The sequence below is a fragment of the Acartia tonsa genome, chromosome 10, assembly GCF_053477335.1.
Source record: "Acartia tonsa isolate MP-2025a chromosome 10, ASM5347733v1, whole genome shotgun sequence".
Taxonomy (NCBI): domain Eukaryota; kingdom Metazoa; phylum Arthropoda; class Copepoda; order Calanoida; family Acartiidae; genus Acartia; species Acartia tonsa.
The window spans coordinates 38,146,503-38,163,930 of record NC_137269.1 but is presented as its reverse complement, the minus strand read 5'-3'; the positions used below and the strand labels follow the sequence as shown (position 1 = coordinate 38,163,930).

The window sequence follows — 17,428 nt, the reverse complement described above, 5'->3', positions numbered from 1 at the left end:
CTGTTATTAGTTGGTAAAATATCAAGTTGGTCAAACTAACAGTGAACAAACTTTTCCAACAATTATTGCTGCGCCACTTAGGAACATATCTATTCTTGTTGATTTTCAACGAATATCATTTATATTTTATAATTGAATGAAAGATAGATTTATAACTTAAGATAGATAGATAATAAGCCAATAACATAGATAGATAGATAATAAGTCAATAACTTAGATAGATAGTAAGTCAATAACTTAGATAGATAGTAAGTCAATAACTTAGATAGATAGTAAGTCAATAACTTAGATAGATAGATAATAAGTCAATAACTTGGGCAGATAGATAGATAGTAAGTCAATAACTTAGATAGATAGTAAGTCAATAACTTAAATAGATAGATAGTAAGTCAATAAATTAGATAGGTAGATAAGTAAATAACTTAAAATGATTACGCGTTATAGATAGATATACATGCCATTATATAGATAGATAGATACATGATAAATGAATGACTGCAATACATTCGACGCCCCTTTTCAATTAGCCCCCCTCATAGATAAATATGCATATAAACGCCCTTGTCTTATAACCCTGTAAAACTTAAGAGCTCTTACTATGCCGACTTAAGAAAAATAAGTTAGTAAAACGGCACGTCAATTATATGCCACTCTAGACCAGTTCAGTTCAATGGCTACATTTGAACAGTAATGGCTACTTTTATTTGAAGCCATTGTATACTTAAATCATGTAAATATGGAGTAAGTCAATACAAGGCATCTTGTTTAAGATGGTTAAACGCAGGAAATCAGCTATATAACAGGGCAGACACAAATTTACTTTAAAAATTTGATAATTAAGACAAAAACTAAAATTTTCTGGATAGAAAAGACAGAAAATAACAGATGGATACCTAGATATTGGGCATGATGGGTAGATAGAAAGATATAAAATGATGTTTAGGTTATGGTGATAAATATGAAATGATGTCTGAAAATTGAAGGAGTGGGGATCACCACAGTGGGAAAAAATGCAATATTTTTGGAGGTTTAAAATCCTTTTTTAAATCAAATATAAACAAATATTGGGATAAAATATTAAAAGAAATTAAGCTTATGTAAAAAGAATATTTTTATTAAAAATTCAAATTTGAATAATTCTATTTAACAGTGGTGAAATCCTTAAGGGGGGGGAGGGGAGTTTTTAGGTTGCTTTGGGCCTGAATTAGGAAGTTTTGAAGGTTGAGTAATACGGAGGGAAAATGGAGGGGGGGAGGAGCGATGGGTATTTTAAGGCCTATGAACTTGGATAGAGAAATTGATTCTACAAAACAAAGAAAGAAATGACCCTCCCCCCCCCAAAAAAAAGGCGTACACATAGATTTTACAGGGGGGGGGGGGTTGAGGCCTTTGGAGACTATTATTTCTTCATAGGCAGTGTCCAAGACACTTGTATGTTGTCTTTTAAAAGCAGTGGCGAGCACAACTATTCACCAGGGGGAGGGAACCATTGGAGGGTAAAAAAAGAGGATTACAAATCATTTTTACCGTGCACACCACTGAATTAAAAAGTGATATTTTTTAAAGAATACTTTTCTAAGCCAAGACGTGAATGAGAGAAAGAGAAAAGGAGAAAGAGAGAGAGAGATATGGGAACTACATATGTTTCTAAGTGGAAGTTTGGTTTTGTGTTTGTGTGTGTGTGTGTGTGTGTGTGTGTGTGTGTGTGTGAGTTTGTGTGTGAGTGTCTTGAGTGTTGACTTAAAAATGGGTGGTTAGGGTTAGGAAAGTTCAACTTTTCTCCAAACAGAAACGAAGATAGATACTCTGAAGATAAAAAAAATATTAGAAAATAAAAAGCTTTTCTACATTTATAGACTGTTTATCCAAAATTAATGGATTTGATCAATGTTAAAATAGTCCTATCGATATTAGCTTGCAGCATAGTATAAATTAAAACCTAACGAAACTTACTTTTTAAAATACATGAGTTAGAAATTTTTAGAAGCATAGCTGCTATAGAAAGTAGAACTATGATTGTACGTCTTTCCGTACCAGGGAGTAAGGGAGGGGACAATGGGCAATTAATTCAATATAAGAGTTATCAAAGAAAAGGCATGAAATCTAGTTTAATCCAATAAATTTGTAGGAAATTATAAAGGGATTGTTAATTGAATAATAGATTTCCATAGCGTCATGTAAAGTGAAATCACAACTTGTTTTTGATGAAATATATTGAGGTTTTTTGGTGTGATTTTAATATTAAAAGATTATTGGACCCGGCCAGCTGCTAGCAAGAATATGACTGCCCCTTTTTATTCTGTTTATTTCCCTTGCCCCCACCTCCCTTCTCCCTTCTCCCCGTCTGCTACATTCCAAACTAACACAACGAGTGTTTATTTCCCTTCCCCCCACTTCCCTTATCCCTTCTCCCCGTCTGCAATATTCAAAACATACATAACGAGTAGCGGCATTCTATGCGCAAGTCCCCAAACTCAGTCAGAAACTGCTAAATTCTTGCACATTCCCTTTAAGCCAGTCCCCAAAGTCTGAGACTCCTAAAAATTGAATATTCGATCCATTGTCCCCTCCCTTACTCCCTGGTCCGTACATTATGAATATGAACTATGTGAATTCTGATTTATAACAACTAGCTGCTTCCCCTCTATGGCCCTAAAACCACAATGGGACACATATAAAGATCCCCTGGTAAGTACAATCAGTTCAAACAAGCACTCTACAAGATCTTTAGCTTCAGCCATAAATAACCTAACTACTTCATATAATAGGATATGTAAGCCGTTTCATAACAAATTTTTTTTTAAAGAATTAAAAAAATGGTATAGTTTTAACATTTTCAATTTAACAATCAAAGTAGAATTCACCTTTTCTTATATAACCATCAAAAAACAATGATTTTTATATTTTTTGCTTTTGGAGAAAGTTTGACGAGCAAACATTTGGCAAAAAAAGGGAAAATCTAGCAGGAGAAAAGAAAGTAGAAAAAACATGAGTCTTAATAATTTTTATATACAGCTTAGTTCTTCTATATTTAGAGTCGGCCTGTCCGTCCGTCTGTCCATCTTATTGAGAATTAAAACCTCTGATAGATTTTAATTTGTCATACTGATCCCTGTAACAATTCTAAATAATATATCTATTTTAAAAGGGATAGTTGCATGAAGTGCATTTAAAAGTCTGATAAGTTACAAGAATACCATCTAACATATATAATTTTGCATTACAATAAATAACAATCAATTAGGCATCACCAAAATAGTCATCATGCTGTTTTTGTGAAAAAGGACAGCCATTTAAGCTGCATATATCAAAAAAATATAATATTTAAGGCTTGGTATTTTTATAACTACCTGGTAGAAAATTGAAATTCTTTCAAATATATGCCCTATAGATGTAGTTTAAACTATTAAACAGAAAAAAATATGCAGTTCACTTAGTTCATGTTTAAATAAATGCACTTCGTGCAACTACCCCTTTAATCTTCATATTTCTATCTATCTATTCATTTCTCTTTTGAAGATGGTATATAATGAATAAATAAGAAGAAGCTGATCTAAAATTTATAATCTGCAGGAAATGGCATCATGACCTTAAAATCTCAACTTTGGTCAAAAATTCTCCCCCCTGTACATATTTTCCCCCTTTTACTGTATGCACATTTCTTCCCCCGACTATTTTACCCCCATATTTATGAAAATCTTTTGCTTTTTACTTCCTTTCAGCTACTTTGGATAGACCAGGGTAGTTTTTAGGCGGTTTCCCCAATATTGTATTTAGTGCTTCTTTTAGGTTAGGTTAAGTATAGGTTAGAAGAGCCCTTCAAGAGCTAGAAAAAAGTTTTTTTGCCAAATGAGAGCAAGGGGGGGGGACTTGATGGTTAAAAAGTAGATTTTAGTGGAAGCTCCACGGAATTTAAAGCAGGCAGTGACATTGGGCTGTTATTTACACTAGTCCCCAAAGTTTTATAATTACGTTTCCTTATTTGTTGGCTTAACAACATTGGGGACCTTTATTTAATTTTGACTGGTTGGTTTATTTAGTTAAGTGTCCAAAAGTTTTAACCACTGAATGTAATCTACATAAGGGGTAATTTTGTGTATCATCAAAAATGTAAAAGTAAAATTACCCCAATTTACCCCATATATGTATGTATTAGATTATATATGAACTAGCGGCTTCGCCCCTAGCCTCTAGGGGCTTTGCCCAAGAGGTGATAAAAAAAAATTATTGCGAGAGACCATAAAGGACCATGGAAACTCCTTCAAAAAAAAAAAAAAAAAAAAAAAAAAAAAATGGGGGGGGATTTTTTGGTTTTTGGGGGGGTTGGGGGTGTCCCACCCCCCGAGAAAATAGCTTAAAACCACCACAGGACCAATAGGTAGATACCCTGAAGAGTAGAATCCGATCGGTTCAGTGGTTACCGAGATCTTAAGGGACAGACAGACAGACGGACGGACAGACGGTCAGACGGACAGACGGACAGACAGACATCGTTCTACTTTGTATTATAGATATATAGAGTAGATGTAAATTTGCAAAATTCCAGTTAAACTTAAAGACATTTCATTGACATGACTTATATCGATAACATTTAAAAGTGGTAATAACTGACTTGTCGATAAATAAAGAAAGTTTAGATTCCCAATCACCCAATACAAAATTGGAACGATCCGATAACATTATTGATTAAAAAGTGTACATATTTGCTTGGAAAAATTGTATTGTCCAAATATTTAGACTTTTTCTGAACTATTAAAAGTATCCAATTACAAAACATCGTATAATGTTGATATAACAGCAACATATTGTTCTAACAGGGACTCGTTGAATCAATTCTTTTTGTATTAACTTTTGCCCCTTTATAAAGGTACACTCATAGGGCTTAGTTTATATGCTCTTGTATATACTTGTAAGTATCAGGAAAAAAATAACCCGCGACTGTGGCTCAACACGTAGCGCATCCGCTCGTCGTCGGGAAGGTGATAGGTTCGAATCTCGGCCCAACACCGCGTCATAACTAAAGACGTTAAAAATTGTTCCTACTGCTGCTATATCAGATGCGAGACATATATAGTTAAAGTTGGGGGAATGCCTTGGCCCAAAACAGGCGCAACTCGTTACCATGCACAGTTGAGACTTCTCAGACAAAGGTCGTGCATCATAGAGAGTTGGTTGTCTGTTGGATGTTACTTAACCTAATATCATTGGGTGTTTGGACAGAGAAGGAAGCGTAACAGTCATCCTGAGTTCTCCTGGATTGCTGGAACAGGACCTGGACAGTAAATCAAGTCGATAAGGTCCTTGACTGCAATCCCGCCCGTACGAGGTAATTATAGGTAAAAAAAATATCAGGAATCATGCCTGGTAGGACAGCTAAAACGAGCCTACATTAAAACAATAGCTATTCAATATGGACGGACGGACAGGCCTAATTTTAGAAAGGCTTCGCCTTTTCAAAACTAACTTCCCCGTACGTACATATTTGAAGTTGTACAGCTATAGTTTTTGCATTAGTCAAATTATAGCCCCAATTTTCAACATGCTTCGATCAACAGCAAAACTGCTAAATTTTAGCTAGACTTAAATCAAATGACAAATTTTATTATACTAGAGGGTGCACCTATAGCATCTAGCTGGGCTCTGTATTAAATGGGATACAGAAGAAGCAGAAAAATAGCCTAAAACTATCCGGTATCTTTCAAGGTAAAGCTTCACTAAAAAGGTGAACTCCACCAGTTTAGAAGTTATTGAGATCCTAAACCTTATACAAAAAAAACCTTACTACTTAAACAAAGTCCACTTTTATTAAACGCCATATAGTCGACAAAAATTGTACGTTTAGTCGTACAAAACTAGCAGTGTCCAAACTTTGACAATTATATTTTTGTTAATTACAATTAGTGTTTTACCTCAATTTTTAGACCAATGTCTTATCCCTTGAGATCCCTGAGCTTTTTATAACCAACTCTTCATATTGAAATTTAATTGTGTTAACTCTTATCAGTTAATTTATGTTTAGCTAAAATGATTTTTCTGCAGTTTTGAAAGCGTACATGTAAGGCAACATATCTAGATAGAGGAGCATATTTTTCAATTTAGATTTTGCTATTCAAAATTATATTTTACTTTTAGTGGCAATGATTTTCTTAATTTATATATGTACGTTAGTTAGTTAGGTATAGACAGTTAGCTACCTGAAGGTATAAGATAGATAATGGATGATAAATTAATGTACACTACCAATTATAATAAACAAAATTACCCCCTTAGACGCTGATAATTCCAATCAAGAAGTACCCAAAGTTTTTAAGCCAACAAATGAGAGAGTGTTTATAAAACTTTGGGGGCCAGTTTAATTTAGTGTCTTCCCCTACCGATAATAAATATTTTTAAAATTTTGTATATTACATTATTTTTAACCTTCCAAAAAATTATCACCTATCTATGTGGACAAAATTTTCTATACAAAAAATTGTTTGGCCATTATTTTTTAGAAAATTGAGAACTTAAAACTACGAATTCTAAGGAGTTAATGCTAATTTTTGGAAAACAATTGCTATTATTTCAATTTTCAGAAAAGTATTTTTGGTCAGTGTCAAAATTTCTTTTAGGATAAATAGCAAAACAAAAAAGGATGAAAATATTTATAAGAGATTATAAAAAAAAACAATAATCTATCATACAGAAATTTTAAGAAGAAAAATAGATTAGCTGCGCTAAAATGGATTTATTATTACTTGGATCTTACACCAGATTATCATGTACTCTAACAAAGTGAAACTTGTAGTTAAAATAACGATCTCCCATTCCCCCTCCTTCTGGATGAACACTGAACAATAAATGAAAAGGGAAATAGCTATTAGCAACCCAAATAGACGACAAAATTTTTCCCTGTCATAATATCCAAGTATATTATTACATCCATTTGCGCTAACAACATTCGCTATTATATAAAAAAAATCATCTGTTTTGTAAAAACTTATTCACTTAACCCTTAATAATTGAAGTGAACAAAAGCATTATTATACTCTCTCAAACATAAACAAAGCACGGGCAAATAATATAAATAATAAAAACAAGGACAATTGTGCCAGTAAGTGGCGCAGCATTAATACAAAGCCGTGCTACAGTCACTCTTGAAGGAAAGGAGGAACCTCGTAAAAGTGTCGAACTATGACGTCAGAAAAAAATAATAATTAACCAATGAGAAGCCAGTATTCACTGTAATTGACTAATGGTAAAATATATAGCGGTCTATCATTGGTTAATTATTATTTTTTTCTTACGTCATAGTCAGACACTTTTACTGGGTTCGGAAAGGAGATTTGGATCTATAAAAAAAGTGAGATTAAAATATATGCCCTTTCCAATCAGAGAACATAACATTAAAATTTGTAAATATACAGAGGAACGGACATTGTATACAGTAGGGGCACTATTAATAATAACAATTCTTGGATTGTAAACTATAATTGTTTATTCTGCAGGGGAATCTTCACGATATTGTATATGCATCAAAATATATTCTATTAATATGATCGAACTTAACCTATTTAAATTGCATTATTTTTCTTACAGTGTAGCTACTCTATAACTTAGGTCTGTTCGTCTAAGTGTATTAGTACGTAGGTCGTACATACGCTATAATAGCATTTTTATCCTTATTAAACTTATTTTTCCAAAAAAAGATTTGTATCTTATATTATTTTTAATATATTTCTATTTTCTATAAAAAAAAAGATAGGAAAGTAAATCAGGAATCTTAAGGGATAGGACAATGGCCGATGAATAGATGTACATCCCCAATGATAAACACTAAATTACCCCTTCTGTAGATTACAATCAATGGTTGCAAACGTTAAAACACTTAACTTAATAAATATTATAAAACTTTGGGGACTAGAGTAATAGACAACCCAGTGACCCCTCCCTCCCAGTAAGTAGATAGATAGATACATATACAGGTGTAAGAAATCCTTATCAATGTTTTATCTTGATTCCAAAATTCTTGATAAAAAAAAGATTTTTAAGTGATTTGATTTCTAAGATAAGAATCAATTCTAAGGGCGTTCAATTTTTAGCCTTTTAAGGATAAAAATATTTCAAAATTTTTGTTTTTAGCCTAAATTATTTAGCAACTAATGAAAAAGCCAAAGAGAGGAAATGGGCTGTTTATTACACTGGTCCCCAAAGTTTTATAATAATGTTCTCTAATTAGTTGGTCAAACAACTTTGGGGACTATAGTGGAATTTTGATTGGTTGATTCATTAAGTTGAGTGTTTGAATGTTTCAACAACTAATTTTAATCTACAGAAGGGGTAATTTTATGCAACATCATTGGGTATGTACATCAGTTTATCGGCCACTGTCTCATCCCTTTATATCCCTAGAAAAAGCGCATTATTAGGAAAATAAATATACCAAATGTGTGAGAATAGTAAATTTTTCCTAAGTGGATATTTTCAACCATGTAGTTTTCAAATATTTTTCTGTTTTATGAAATCTTAATATATTTATTTAACACCTAATATTCAAACCAAATTTTTAGGGTTTCCTTTTGGAAACAAAGTTTAAGGACAAAAAGAAAAACACTGCAGCCGCCGCGCCTTACCTTCTAGAAAATGAAGAAATAGAAGCTCTCCACCCGCCGCCTCTGGACTGCCCGCCTGGCGCCCCACTGGGACACAATAAGGAAGTGCTGCCTTGCGGCGGCAGCGTAGCGTATGGCGGTGGCGGCTGATGATTCACAAGGTCGGGCAAATTGTTGCCAGCAGCCGCCATTCCGTGGTGGGTGTGTGTAATCCCGCCGCCCTCATACATGTAAGCATCAATATGGTTGGAAAGCTCGGTTTGGCGCTGACGCTGGCGACGGTTCTCCCGCCGTTCTCGCCGCTCACGCCGGCGCTCCTCTTTGCGCTCCCGGGCTTCGTGTGAATTTATGCCAGCGGCGGCTGTTGAACCGCTCGGCGGATTGTTTCTCGGCGGCTGGAAGGGGGCTGGAATTATATCCGGCATTTTGGTGATTTTTAAGCTGTTGTATATTGACTGGAAAACAAAGATAGATAATTTCTATCTTTCTATCTTTTCTACCACACACTGAACTTTGTATTTGTAACGCACAAAGGTTGCTAGAAGTGTGTGCGTGTGATTTACTTTTTTAATCTCATTATCACAATTCAAATTTTCATCTCAACAAATTTTAATCAAAAATCATTAAATGAAAATATAACATATTTTATAATATTAGTAAAACAGTCTTTTTTAACCACGACTATCATAATAACTTTTCTAGTTCACATGATATTTTTAGAATGTCTTTTTCTTTTGAAAAAAAATGTTAGGATTAATATGATCACTTGATGGCTAGAAATGACTGACTAAGTATTACCAAGTAACAGAACTGAACCAGCGTAAAGGAGAGGGGGGGGGGGTTAAGAAACCAGTCTGTCCGTCCGTCCGTATTACCCAGCAAGCCAGTACGGACCGATAGAATGATACTTTTCAATATAAGATTCTCTTTCTCTCACTCACTCTTGTGGTGTGTGTGTGGGGTGGGCACGCTTTTACCCTCTCTCTCTCTTTCTCCTCCTTTCTTTTCCCTTTCAAACTACGGGACGGACGGACAGATAGACGGACGGACGGACGAATGGATGTGCATTACGTGAAAGGAAGAGAAAGGGAGAGGGAGCATTGACTTGCAGACGTGGTATTGGGAGGGTAGAGAGGGAAGGGGTGGTATTATTAGTAGTATTAGGGTTATATCCCCAGAGGGGTGAGATTTTAGTGCTTAGGAGAGAGGGATGGGTGGGAAGGGATGAAAAGAATTTTTTTGGGGGTTGTAAATAGCTGACTTTATTAAAAACTTTAAAATCCATAAAAGCGAAGCTCTGAAACAGTAGGACAAACGAGCAATATCACTTGTAGAGTGTCATAATGATTAATCAGAATATAGATGTATAAAAGTAGAAACAAAATTGTGAGTAAATTCGTTGAAAAACTGCATGAATATAGGATAATGTTAAAGGACATTTTTAGGTCTTGATCATCGAGATGTTTCGCTTATAGCATAGCACTTGTACTAAAAATCAGATCAATTGGATAATTATATCACATAAAATTTTGTTGTTAAAAAAATTAAAATCAGCATGTTTAAAATGAATGTATGGACATTCTGGTAATGGCTATAGAGTTGAAACACTTTCAAATTCATACCTAACTACTACAGTAATCACCATACAAAGTTTGAATCAATAGGACATTTCTAACATGCCTGAATTAACACAAAAAAGTTATCCATTCCTGACAGACAAACAGATGTATGTATGGACGGACCAACCCTAATTATAGAAAACTTCACTTTTGATGATCATATTCTTATAGTTTCAAAATGAATATTAAAAGGTTGCCAACATCCATAGTTTGTGAAGATTAAAAATATTAAAAAAATATCACAAAGGAAACTTAAAGAGTAGATTTTTATTAATCCAGAATTTAATTTTAGTAGATTTCAAAATTATGGAAATCATACCAAAATCACCAAATATTTATTAAATTTAAAAATGAAGGTATGTTAAAATATTTACTTTCATCTTTAAACACAAAAATTCCATAGAGCGATGGGAAATTAAAGTTTGATACTATAATCTTGAAAAATTGGGAAAATAGTACCTGAAACACTAAATAGATAAAATACCATACAAAGCTACTTGTCCATTTATCATTAAAACAAAAATCACATAAAACAACAGGAATCTAACCTACAGAATTTTTGTAAAATTGTACCATAAACAGCAAAAAATATGTGGGTTTCAGTTATACCAAACCCCACTGAAATGTGGCTTAATAGCATACTGACTGCAATATATATTTTATGTTCATATCTATTTTCTGACACAACCCAATCTGTCCCGATTTTGTATCACTTTGAAAAGTGCGATTCCAGTTACATCATATACGTTTTGGGAAAGAAAAAGGGAAGGGGGGAAGAAAATCTCTTCAAAAGATGGGAGAAAAGGGAAGAGATTTTCTTCCCCCCTTCCCTTTTTATATGACATCACAGGAATCGCACTTTTCAAAAGTGATACAAAATCGGGACAGATTGGGTTGTGTCCTATTTTCTTCAATAATATGAGAATTTCAGCCATCTATCTTTAAAAGGAGCCACAAAAATCACAATTCCCCCTAAACATTTTATATGAACATACAGACAGATAAAGTGGAAACCCTTGTGTATGCCACTGCAGGAAAATTTATTCTTTGTTTTTTTGTGAAGATTTCTATGGCCAAAAGGGATAGAAAAAAAATTTATTTCAAGGGGGTGTTATCAGTGATTAATCAGCACTTTGTGTAAAATCAATGCATGTTTTACTGTGTGTGTGCTTAAGTTGAGTTATGGCTCATGTGAAGGATACTAGCCTGTTAGCTTTCTTCATATTAAGACATTTAGCTTCCTTCACAGTGTTAGATTATTCTATGAAATGGGTAATCTAGAAACCATTTGTTCTACTCCTATACAAGGGAACACTATTGACGACGAAATAATCAAGAATAATAATGTAACTGTAGTAAAATTTATACAGGAAACACATTTAATACAAGGATATAACAACTAATGATAAAATAAACTTTGAAGAACTGTGTGAAAATTCGTCTTAATATGCAATAGATTCAATGGAAGGTCTTCTCAGATACAGGTTAAATTGAATCTAAACAAAAGAATAAAGTTACTAGATTGTAAAGAGGGTCAGTGATCAACTAGTAATATCTCATTAAACATGGAATGATTCCAGCTATCAAAATAAGATAAGGAAAATGTCCCAGAGGTTTTATTTACAATTATCCCTCTATATTCTAATACCTCTTTATAACTGCAATTAAATGAAAATAGAGACAACCCCGGCAAATAAAGAATAGATTCTTACCGGAAATTGCAGCTTAAGGTCTCACAAACAACCAACCGAACATCTAAGGGCAGGAACACTTCTGCAGATGGTTGGTGGGGAGTACAAGGGTGATGTGGTATACTTTTTACTGGATCTGGTTATGTATTGTAACTTTTTATTTATTACTTATACCTATGTGTTTATTATTAGTAGTGAAGCTACTCTATTAATTTCTAATATATGAATACTAGACTGAAGAACTAGAACTATTTACTGTACGTTTTGATTAGATTATGTTATAATTCTAACCTAATTATCTATCTGCAAATATATAAGCAGTGCAACTATTCTAATAATGTCTAATATATGCAATATTAAACCAAGTAATAAGACTATTTATGATGTCTTAAATAATATTCTATTATTTATTTAAATCTATTATATTATCCTGTGACTGGTAGATTCATCAGGGGGGGGGGGGGGCGCGGCGGCGCGGCACACAACTGGTCTCATTGGCAGCTTCTAGGGCACACGGCAGCAGTGTTACTAGGATATGGGGCAGCAGGCACACAATCCACAAAATTCATCACACGATACTCGCATGGATACAACACGACACGATCAATCTAAAAATAGGAGCAAAGTTAAAGGACACTCCTATTTTTTAAAATCTTAACTCAAGCAGTACAGTTGGATTACTCTATAAAGCTTATTACTGTGCGCTTTTAATCTATTTGTATTTCAATTCAGTAATTCATTGGTGTAAAACTTTTACATAATTTAGTACAGACTTTCCTTTTCTATTTACTATAATTATGACTTATGACTACGATAGCTTTAGAATGGCTTAAAAAGGGTAAATCCTACCTTTAAACCAGTCTTTAGCAGGGTGTTCTAGGAACTAGGGTCTATGCTAAACAGCATAACAGGTCCACTCTGAATAAATATTTTTCTATTATTACTTAATACTTTTATGTCTAAGGAAAAGGAGAAGACATAAAAAAAGAAATTGTAGTCTACTTTTATCTAGAATTTTAACAACATTCGTTTTAACCTTTCAACGTGAAATTATCTTTAAATTATATGTAAATGTTATTTATTTAAATCAACATACCTATAATATGCCCAACATTTTTCACTAGAGAGACGCTTATTTAGTTGCGTCCGTTCACTCCAAGAATGTCCAAAGGAATGACAATAAATGGGCGTACAATAATTCATTTTTCTGTTTATTTGAATTATTTTTAACTTTTCTTATACATTTTATTCTATTTTTACTTTGATTTACTCGTTTATTTATTTTGTCGAGATTTCTACTTTTAACATTTTAGTATATTTTTTTTATTGCCGATATCTCCCTGGGAGGGAAAACTATTCTGTAAACAAAATTAAGAAGCTGAATTCACCAGTTTCTCCAAAATCATATAACACTGCGCCAAAACGCGCTGGTTAATTCAGCTGTTTGCAGTAACTATTTTTGCTAGATAATTTTTCCATCTAGGCAAACAAATGAGCATAGTTCCATCAAGAGAAGTAGAAATGGAACCATCTATGACAACTATATATAATTGCAGTGTATTGTACACCAGTAAATCTTCAGGTGAATCACACTGTGTATTTGGTGCTGTGACTCACACCGTGTATTTGGGGGCAGTGACTCACACCATGTATTTGTGGGTGGTGACTCACACCATGTATTTAGGGGTGGTGATTCACACCGTGTATTTGGGGGCGGTGTCTCACACCATGTATTTGGGGGCAGTGTCTCACACCGTGTATTTGGGGGCAGTGTCTCACACCATGTATTTGGGGGCAGTGTCTCACACCGTGTATTTGGGGCGGTGTCTCACACCGTGTATTTGGGGGCGGTGTCTCACACCGTGTATTTGGGGTGGTGTCTCACACCATGTATTTAGGGGCAGTGACTCACTGAGTGAACTATTATCAAAAGAAACTATTATTGCTGTAAGGAATAAGAGCATTGCTGACTGCTCTCAAAAGGAAACAGCAGTTTGAAGAAGCAAATTGTGTCTCTGTCATAAGAGAATGAAAAGGCTTATTTTGTGCTTTTCTAGGTATTGGCCTGACCCAATTATAAGTGCATGATGTACAAGTACTAGAAGTTTCATAGTTACTATGCCTAGAATCCCTAGGGCTTTGCTTTCTATAACCTGCAGGATATTCAGTTATATCTTGATATGTGCATTGGTTTCTATACCTGTTATTCTTTGGATAGGAATGTTTATTACCTTCATTGTATGGACTAATGGTAGGAAAACATCCATTAGTACTATGCCTACTCACTACAGGACTTTGAGTTCTATGCCTGTAGTTTACAGGACTTTTCATACTATGCCTGTAGTTTACAGGACTTTTCATACTATGCCTGTAGTTTACAGGACTTTTCATACTATGCCTGTAGTTTACAGGACTTTTCATACTATGCCTGTAGTTTACAGGACTTTTCATACTATGCCTGTAGTGTTTAGGACTTAGCAAGATTGGAAATTTACCACTGGTAGGCCTGTTAACAACAGGGCTTTCAAGAACAACTTTTCCAGAATCAGTAACAGGATTTTCAATGGGTGTTTCATTTGAAACAACTGCAGGAGGATCAACAAGACTTGGCATAGAAGAAATTGATTGTTCTTCTATTATATGAGATTCACTAATGCTTGATCTGGCAGGAGTGAATTTGGAACTTGTGTAGGATCTAGAACATGTTGAACTATTAAAATAATAGTCATCTGTTAACCTAGAAACACTAGGATTTAAGCAAGAACTTTCTTCTGAACTATTTTCAATGAAAGAAGAAGCAAGAATATTTTCTGGATTCTTGCTACTAAATGAAGAACCTGGCTCAATTCTAGATTTATCATTGCTTGAGCAAGAAAAATCCTCATCTATTCTATCAAGAGAGGAAAAAGAAGGAATACACTTCAACAACAGTGTATCAAATTCTGTTTGCTTTGAATCATATTGTAAAGCAAATGCAGAAACTCTATTGCTATGAAAAACTATTTGTTTATTAATAGATTTCAATTCATGATAAACATTCAATAATCTATTTACCTCAACCTTGTGAGGGATTCCTTTGGACTCTATGTTAGCAGGATCATCGAAATCAGTAGATGTTGCCTTTTCAATACTACAAATGTTTGGCAGTGGACACTGTAACAACTTGTCTTTAACAATACTAATACCAGATTCTCTGTTTACTCTAAACAAGAATTGGTTAATTGCTTTGCAAGCATGGAAAGCAAGATTAAATGAATCCTGAGATTCTGAACAAGGAGAAATTTTCTCATACAATGTTATCAGTTTAGAAACTACAGTAGACCGATTAATGGATAAGCTATTACGATAATAACTTCTGATAATATCTAAGGCCTCATAAGCAAGAGAGGAGACAATACTATTTGCCATTTTGAATGTGTTTCTAACAGTTACAAGTACTATAATGTGCCAATAGTGAAAGGAACAATCTAGTTCAAAGTTTTTGAACTATTAAGGAGTAGAACTAATACTATGGAGAGCTAGAAGAGCAAGCTTTATTGTATTTAATGCTAGCTATCAACTTTCCGATTCAATGTTAGATTATTCTATGAAATGGGTAATCTAGAAACCATTTGTTCTACTCCTATACAAGGGAACACTATTGACGACGAAATAATCAAGAATAATAATGTAACTGTAGTAAAATTTATACAGGAAACACATTTAATACAAGGATATAACAACTAATGATAAAATAAACTTTGAAGAACTGTGTGAAAATTCGTCTTAATATGCAATAGATTCAATGGAAGGTCTTCTCAGATACAGGTTAAATTGAATCTAAACAAAAGAATAAAGTTACTAGATTGTAAAGAGGGTCAGTGATCAACTAGTAATATCTCATTAAACATGGAATGATTCCAGCTATCAAAATAAGATAAGGAAAATGTCCCAGAGGTTTTATTTACAATTATCCCTCTATATTCTAATACCTCTTTATAACTGCAATTAAATGAAAATAGAGACAACCCCGGCAAATAAAGAATAGATTCTTACCGGAAATTGCAGCTTAAGGTCTCACAAACAACCAACCGAACATCTAAGGGCAGGAACACTTCTGCAGATGGTTGGTGGGGAGTACAAGGGTGATGTGGTATACTTTTTACTGGATCTGGTTATGTATTGTAACTTTTTATTTATTACTTATACCTATGTGTTTATTATTAGTAGTGAAGCTACTCTATTAATTTCTAATATATGAATACTAGACTGAAGAACTAGAACTATTTACTGTACGTTTTGATTAGATTATGTTATAATTCTAACCTAATTATCTATCTGCAAATATATAAGCAGTGCAACTATTCTAATAATGTCTAATATATGCAATATTAAACCAAGTAATAAGACTATTTATGATGTCTTAAATAATATTCTATTATTTATTTAAATCTATTATATTATCCTGTGACTGGTAGATTCATCAGGGGGGGGGGGGACGCGGCGGCGCGGCACACAACTGGTCTCATTGGCAGCTTCTAGGGCACACGGCAGCAGTGTTACTAGGATATGGGGCAGCAGGCACACAATCCACAAAATTCATCACACGATACTCGCATGGATACAACACGACACGATCAATCTAAAAATAGGAGCAAAGTTAAAGGACACTCCTATTTTTTAAAATCTTAACTCAAGCAGTACAGTTGGATTACTCTATAAAGCTTATTACTGTGCGCTTTTAATCTATTTGTATTTCAATTCAGTAATTCATTGGTGTAAAACTTTTACATAATTTAGTACAGACTTTCCTTTTCTATTTACTATAATTATGACTTATGACTACGATAGCTTTAGAATGGCTTAAAAAGGGTAAATCCTACCTTTAAACCAGTCTTTAGCAGGGTGTTCTAGGAACTAGGGTCTATGCTAAACAGCATAACAGGTCCACTCTGAATAAATATTTTTCTATTATTACTTAATACTTTTATGTCTAAGGAAAATGAGAAGACATAAAAAAAGAAATTGTAGTCTACTTTTATCTAGAATTTTAACAACATTCGTTTTAACCTTTCAACGTGAAATTATCTTTAAATTATATGTAAATGTTATTTATTTAAATCAACATACCTATAATATGCCCAACATTTTTCACTAGAGAGGCGCTTATTTAGTTGCGTCCGTTCACTCCAAGAATGTCCAAAGGAATGACAATAAATGGGCGTACAATAATTCATTTTTCTGTTTATTTGAATTATTTTTAACTTTTCTTATACATTTTATTCTATTTTTACTTTGATTTACTCGTTTATTTATTTTGTCGAGATTTCTACTTTTAACATTTTAGTATATTTTTTTTATTGCCGATATCTCCCTGGGAGGGAAAACTATTCTGTAAACAAAATTAAGAAGCTGAATTCACCAGTTTCTCCAAAATCATATAACACACAGTACGATTTAGAGGCTAGTCTCCTTCATGTGAGCCTGAATTATATTAAAAAGTTCTGTTTTTCTATCAGCATATAATAAAGTGTTTATGATAGATTAA

General features: G+C 33.7%; 3 protein-coding genes across 3 annotated transcripts in view; all 3 read right to left on the bottom strand.

The window, feature by feature from the left end:
• Positions 1–9,461, bottom strand: part of LOC145330595 (uncharacterized) — a 47,290-nt gene extending 37,829 nt beyond the window's left edge. Inside the window, exon 1 of the mRNA XM_080175229.1 lies at positions 8,613–9,461. Within this exon, the coding sequence (XP_080031355.1) occupies positions 8,613–9,016 (404 nt within the window). The 5' untranslated portion in view covers positions 9,017–9,461. The remainder of the gene's footprint in view (positions 1–8,612) is intronic.
• LOC145330596 (uncharacterized) overlaps positions 1–17,428 on the bottom strand; it is a 147,286-nt gene that overhangs the window by 58,523 nt on the left and 71,335 nt on the right. The gene's annotated exons all lie outside the window — the stretch shown is intronic.
• LOC145330025 (uncharacterized) lies at positions 11,558–17,150 on the bottom strand. The gene is made up of 7 exons (XM_080174560.1): positions 17,011–17,150; positions 16,764–16,832; positions 15,937–16,522; positions 12,998–15,720; positions 12,751–12,819; positions 11,923–12,509; positions 11,558–11,706 (listed from the first exon to the last, which is right to left on the bottom strand). Exon 4 carries the CDS (start codon positions 15,307–15,309, stop codon positions 13,828–13,830), a length of 1,482 nt encoding a protein of 493 aa, XP_080030686.1. The 5' UTR covers positions 15,310–15,720; positions 15,937–16,522; positions 16,764–16,832; positions 17,011–17,150; the 3' UTR covers positions 11,558–11,706; positions 11,923–12,509; positions 12,751–12,819; positions 12,998–13,827.

Excerpts from the sequence above, each read along its gene's own strand:
- LOC145330025 (XM_080174560.1), bottom strand. The coding sequence starts at position 15,309 with ATGGCAAATAGTATTGTCTCCTCTCTTGCTTATGAGGCCTTAGATATT.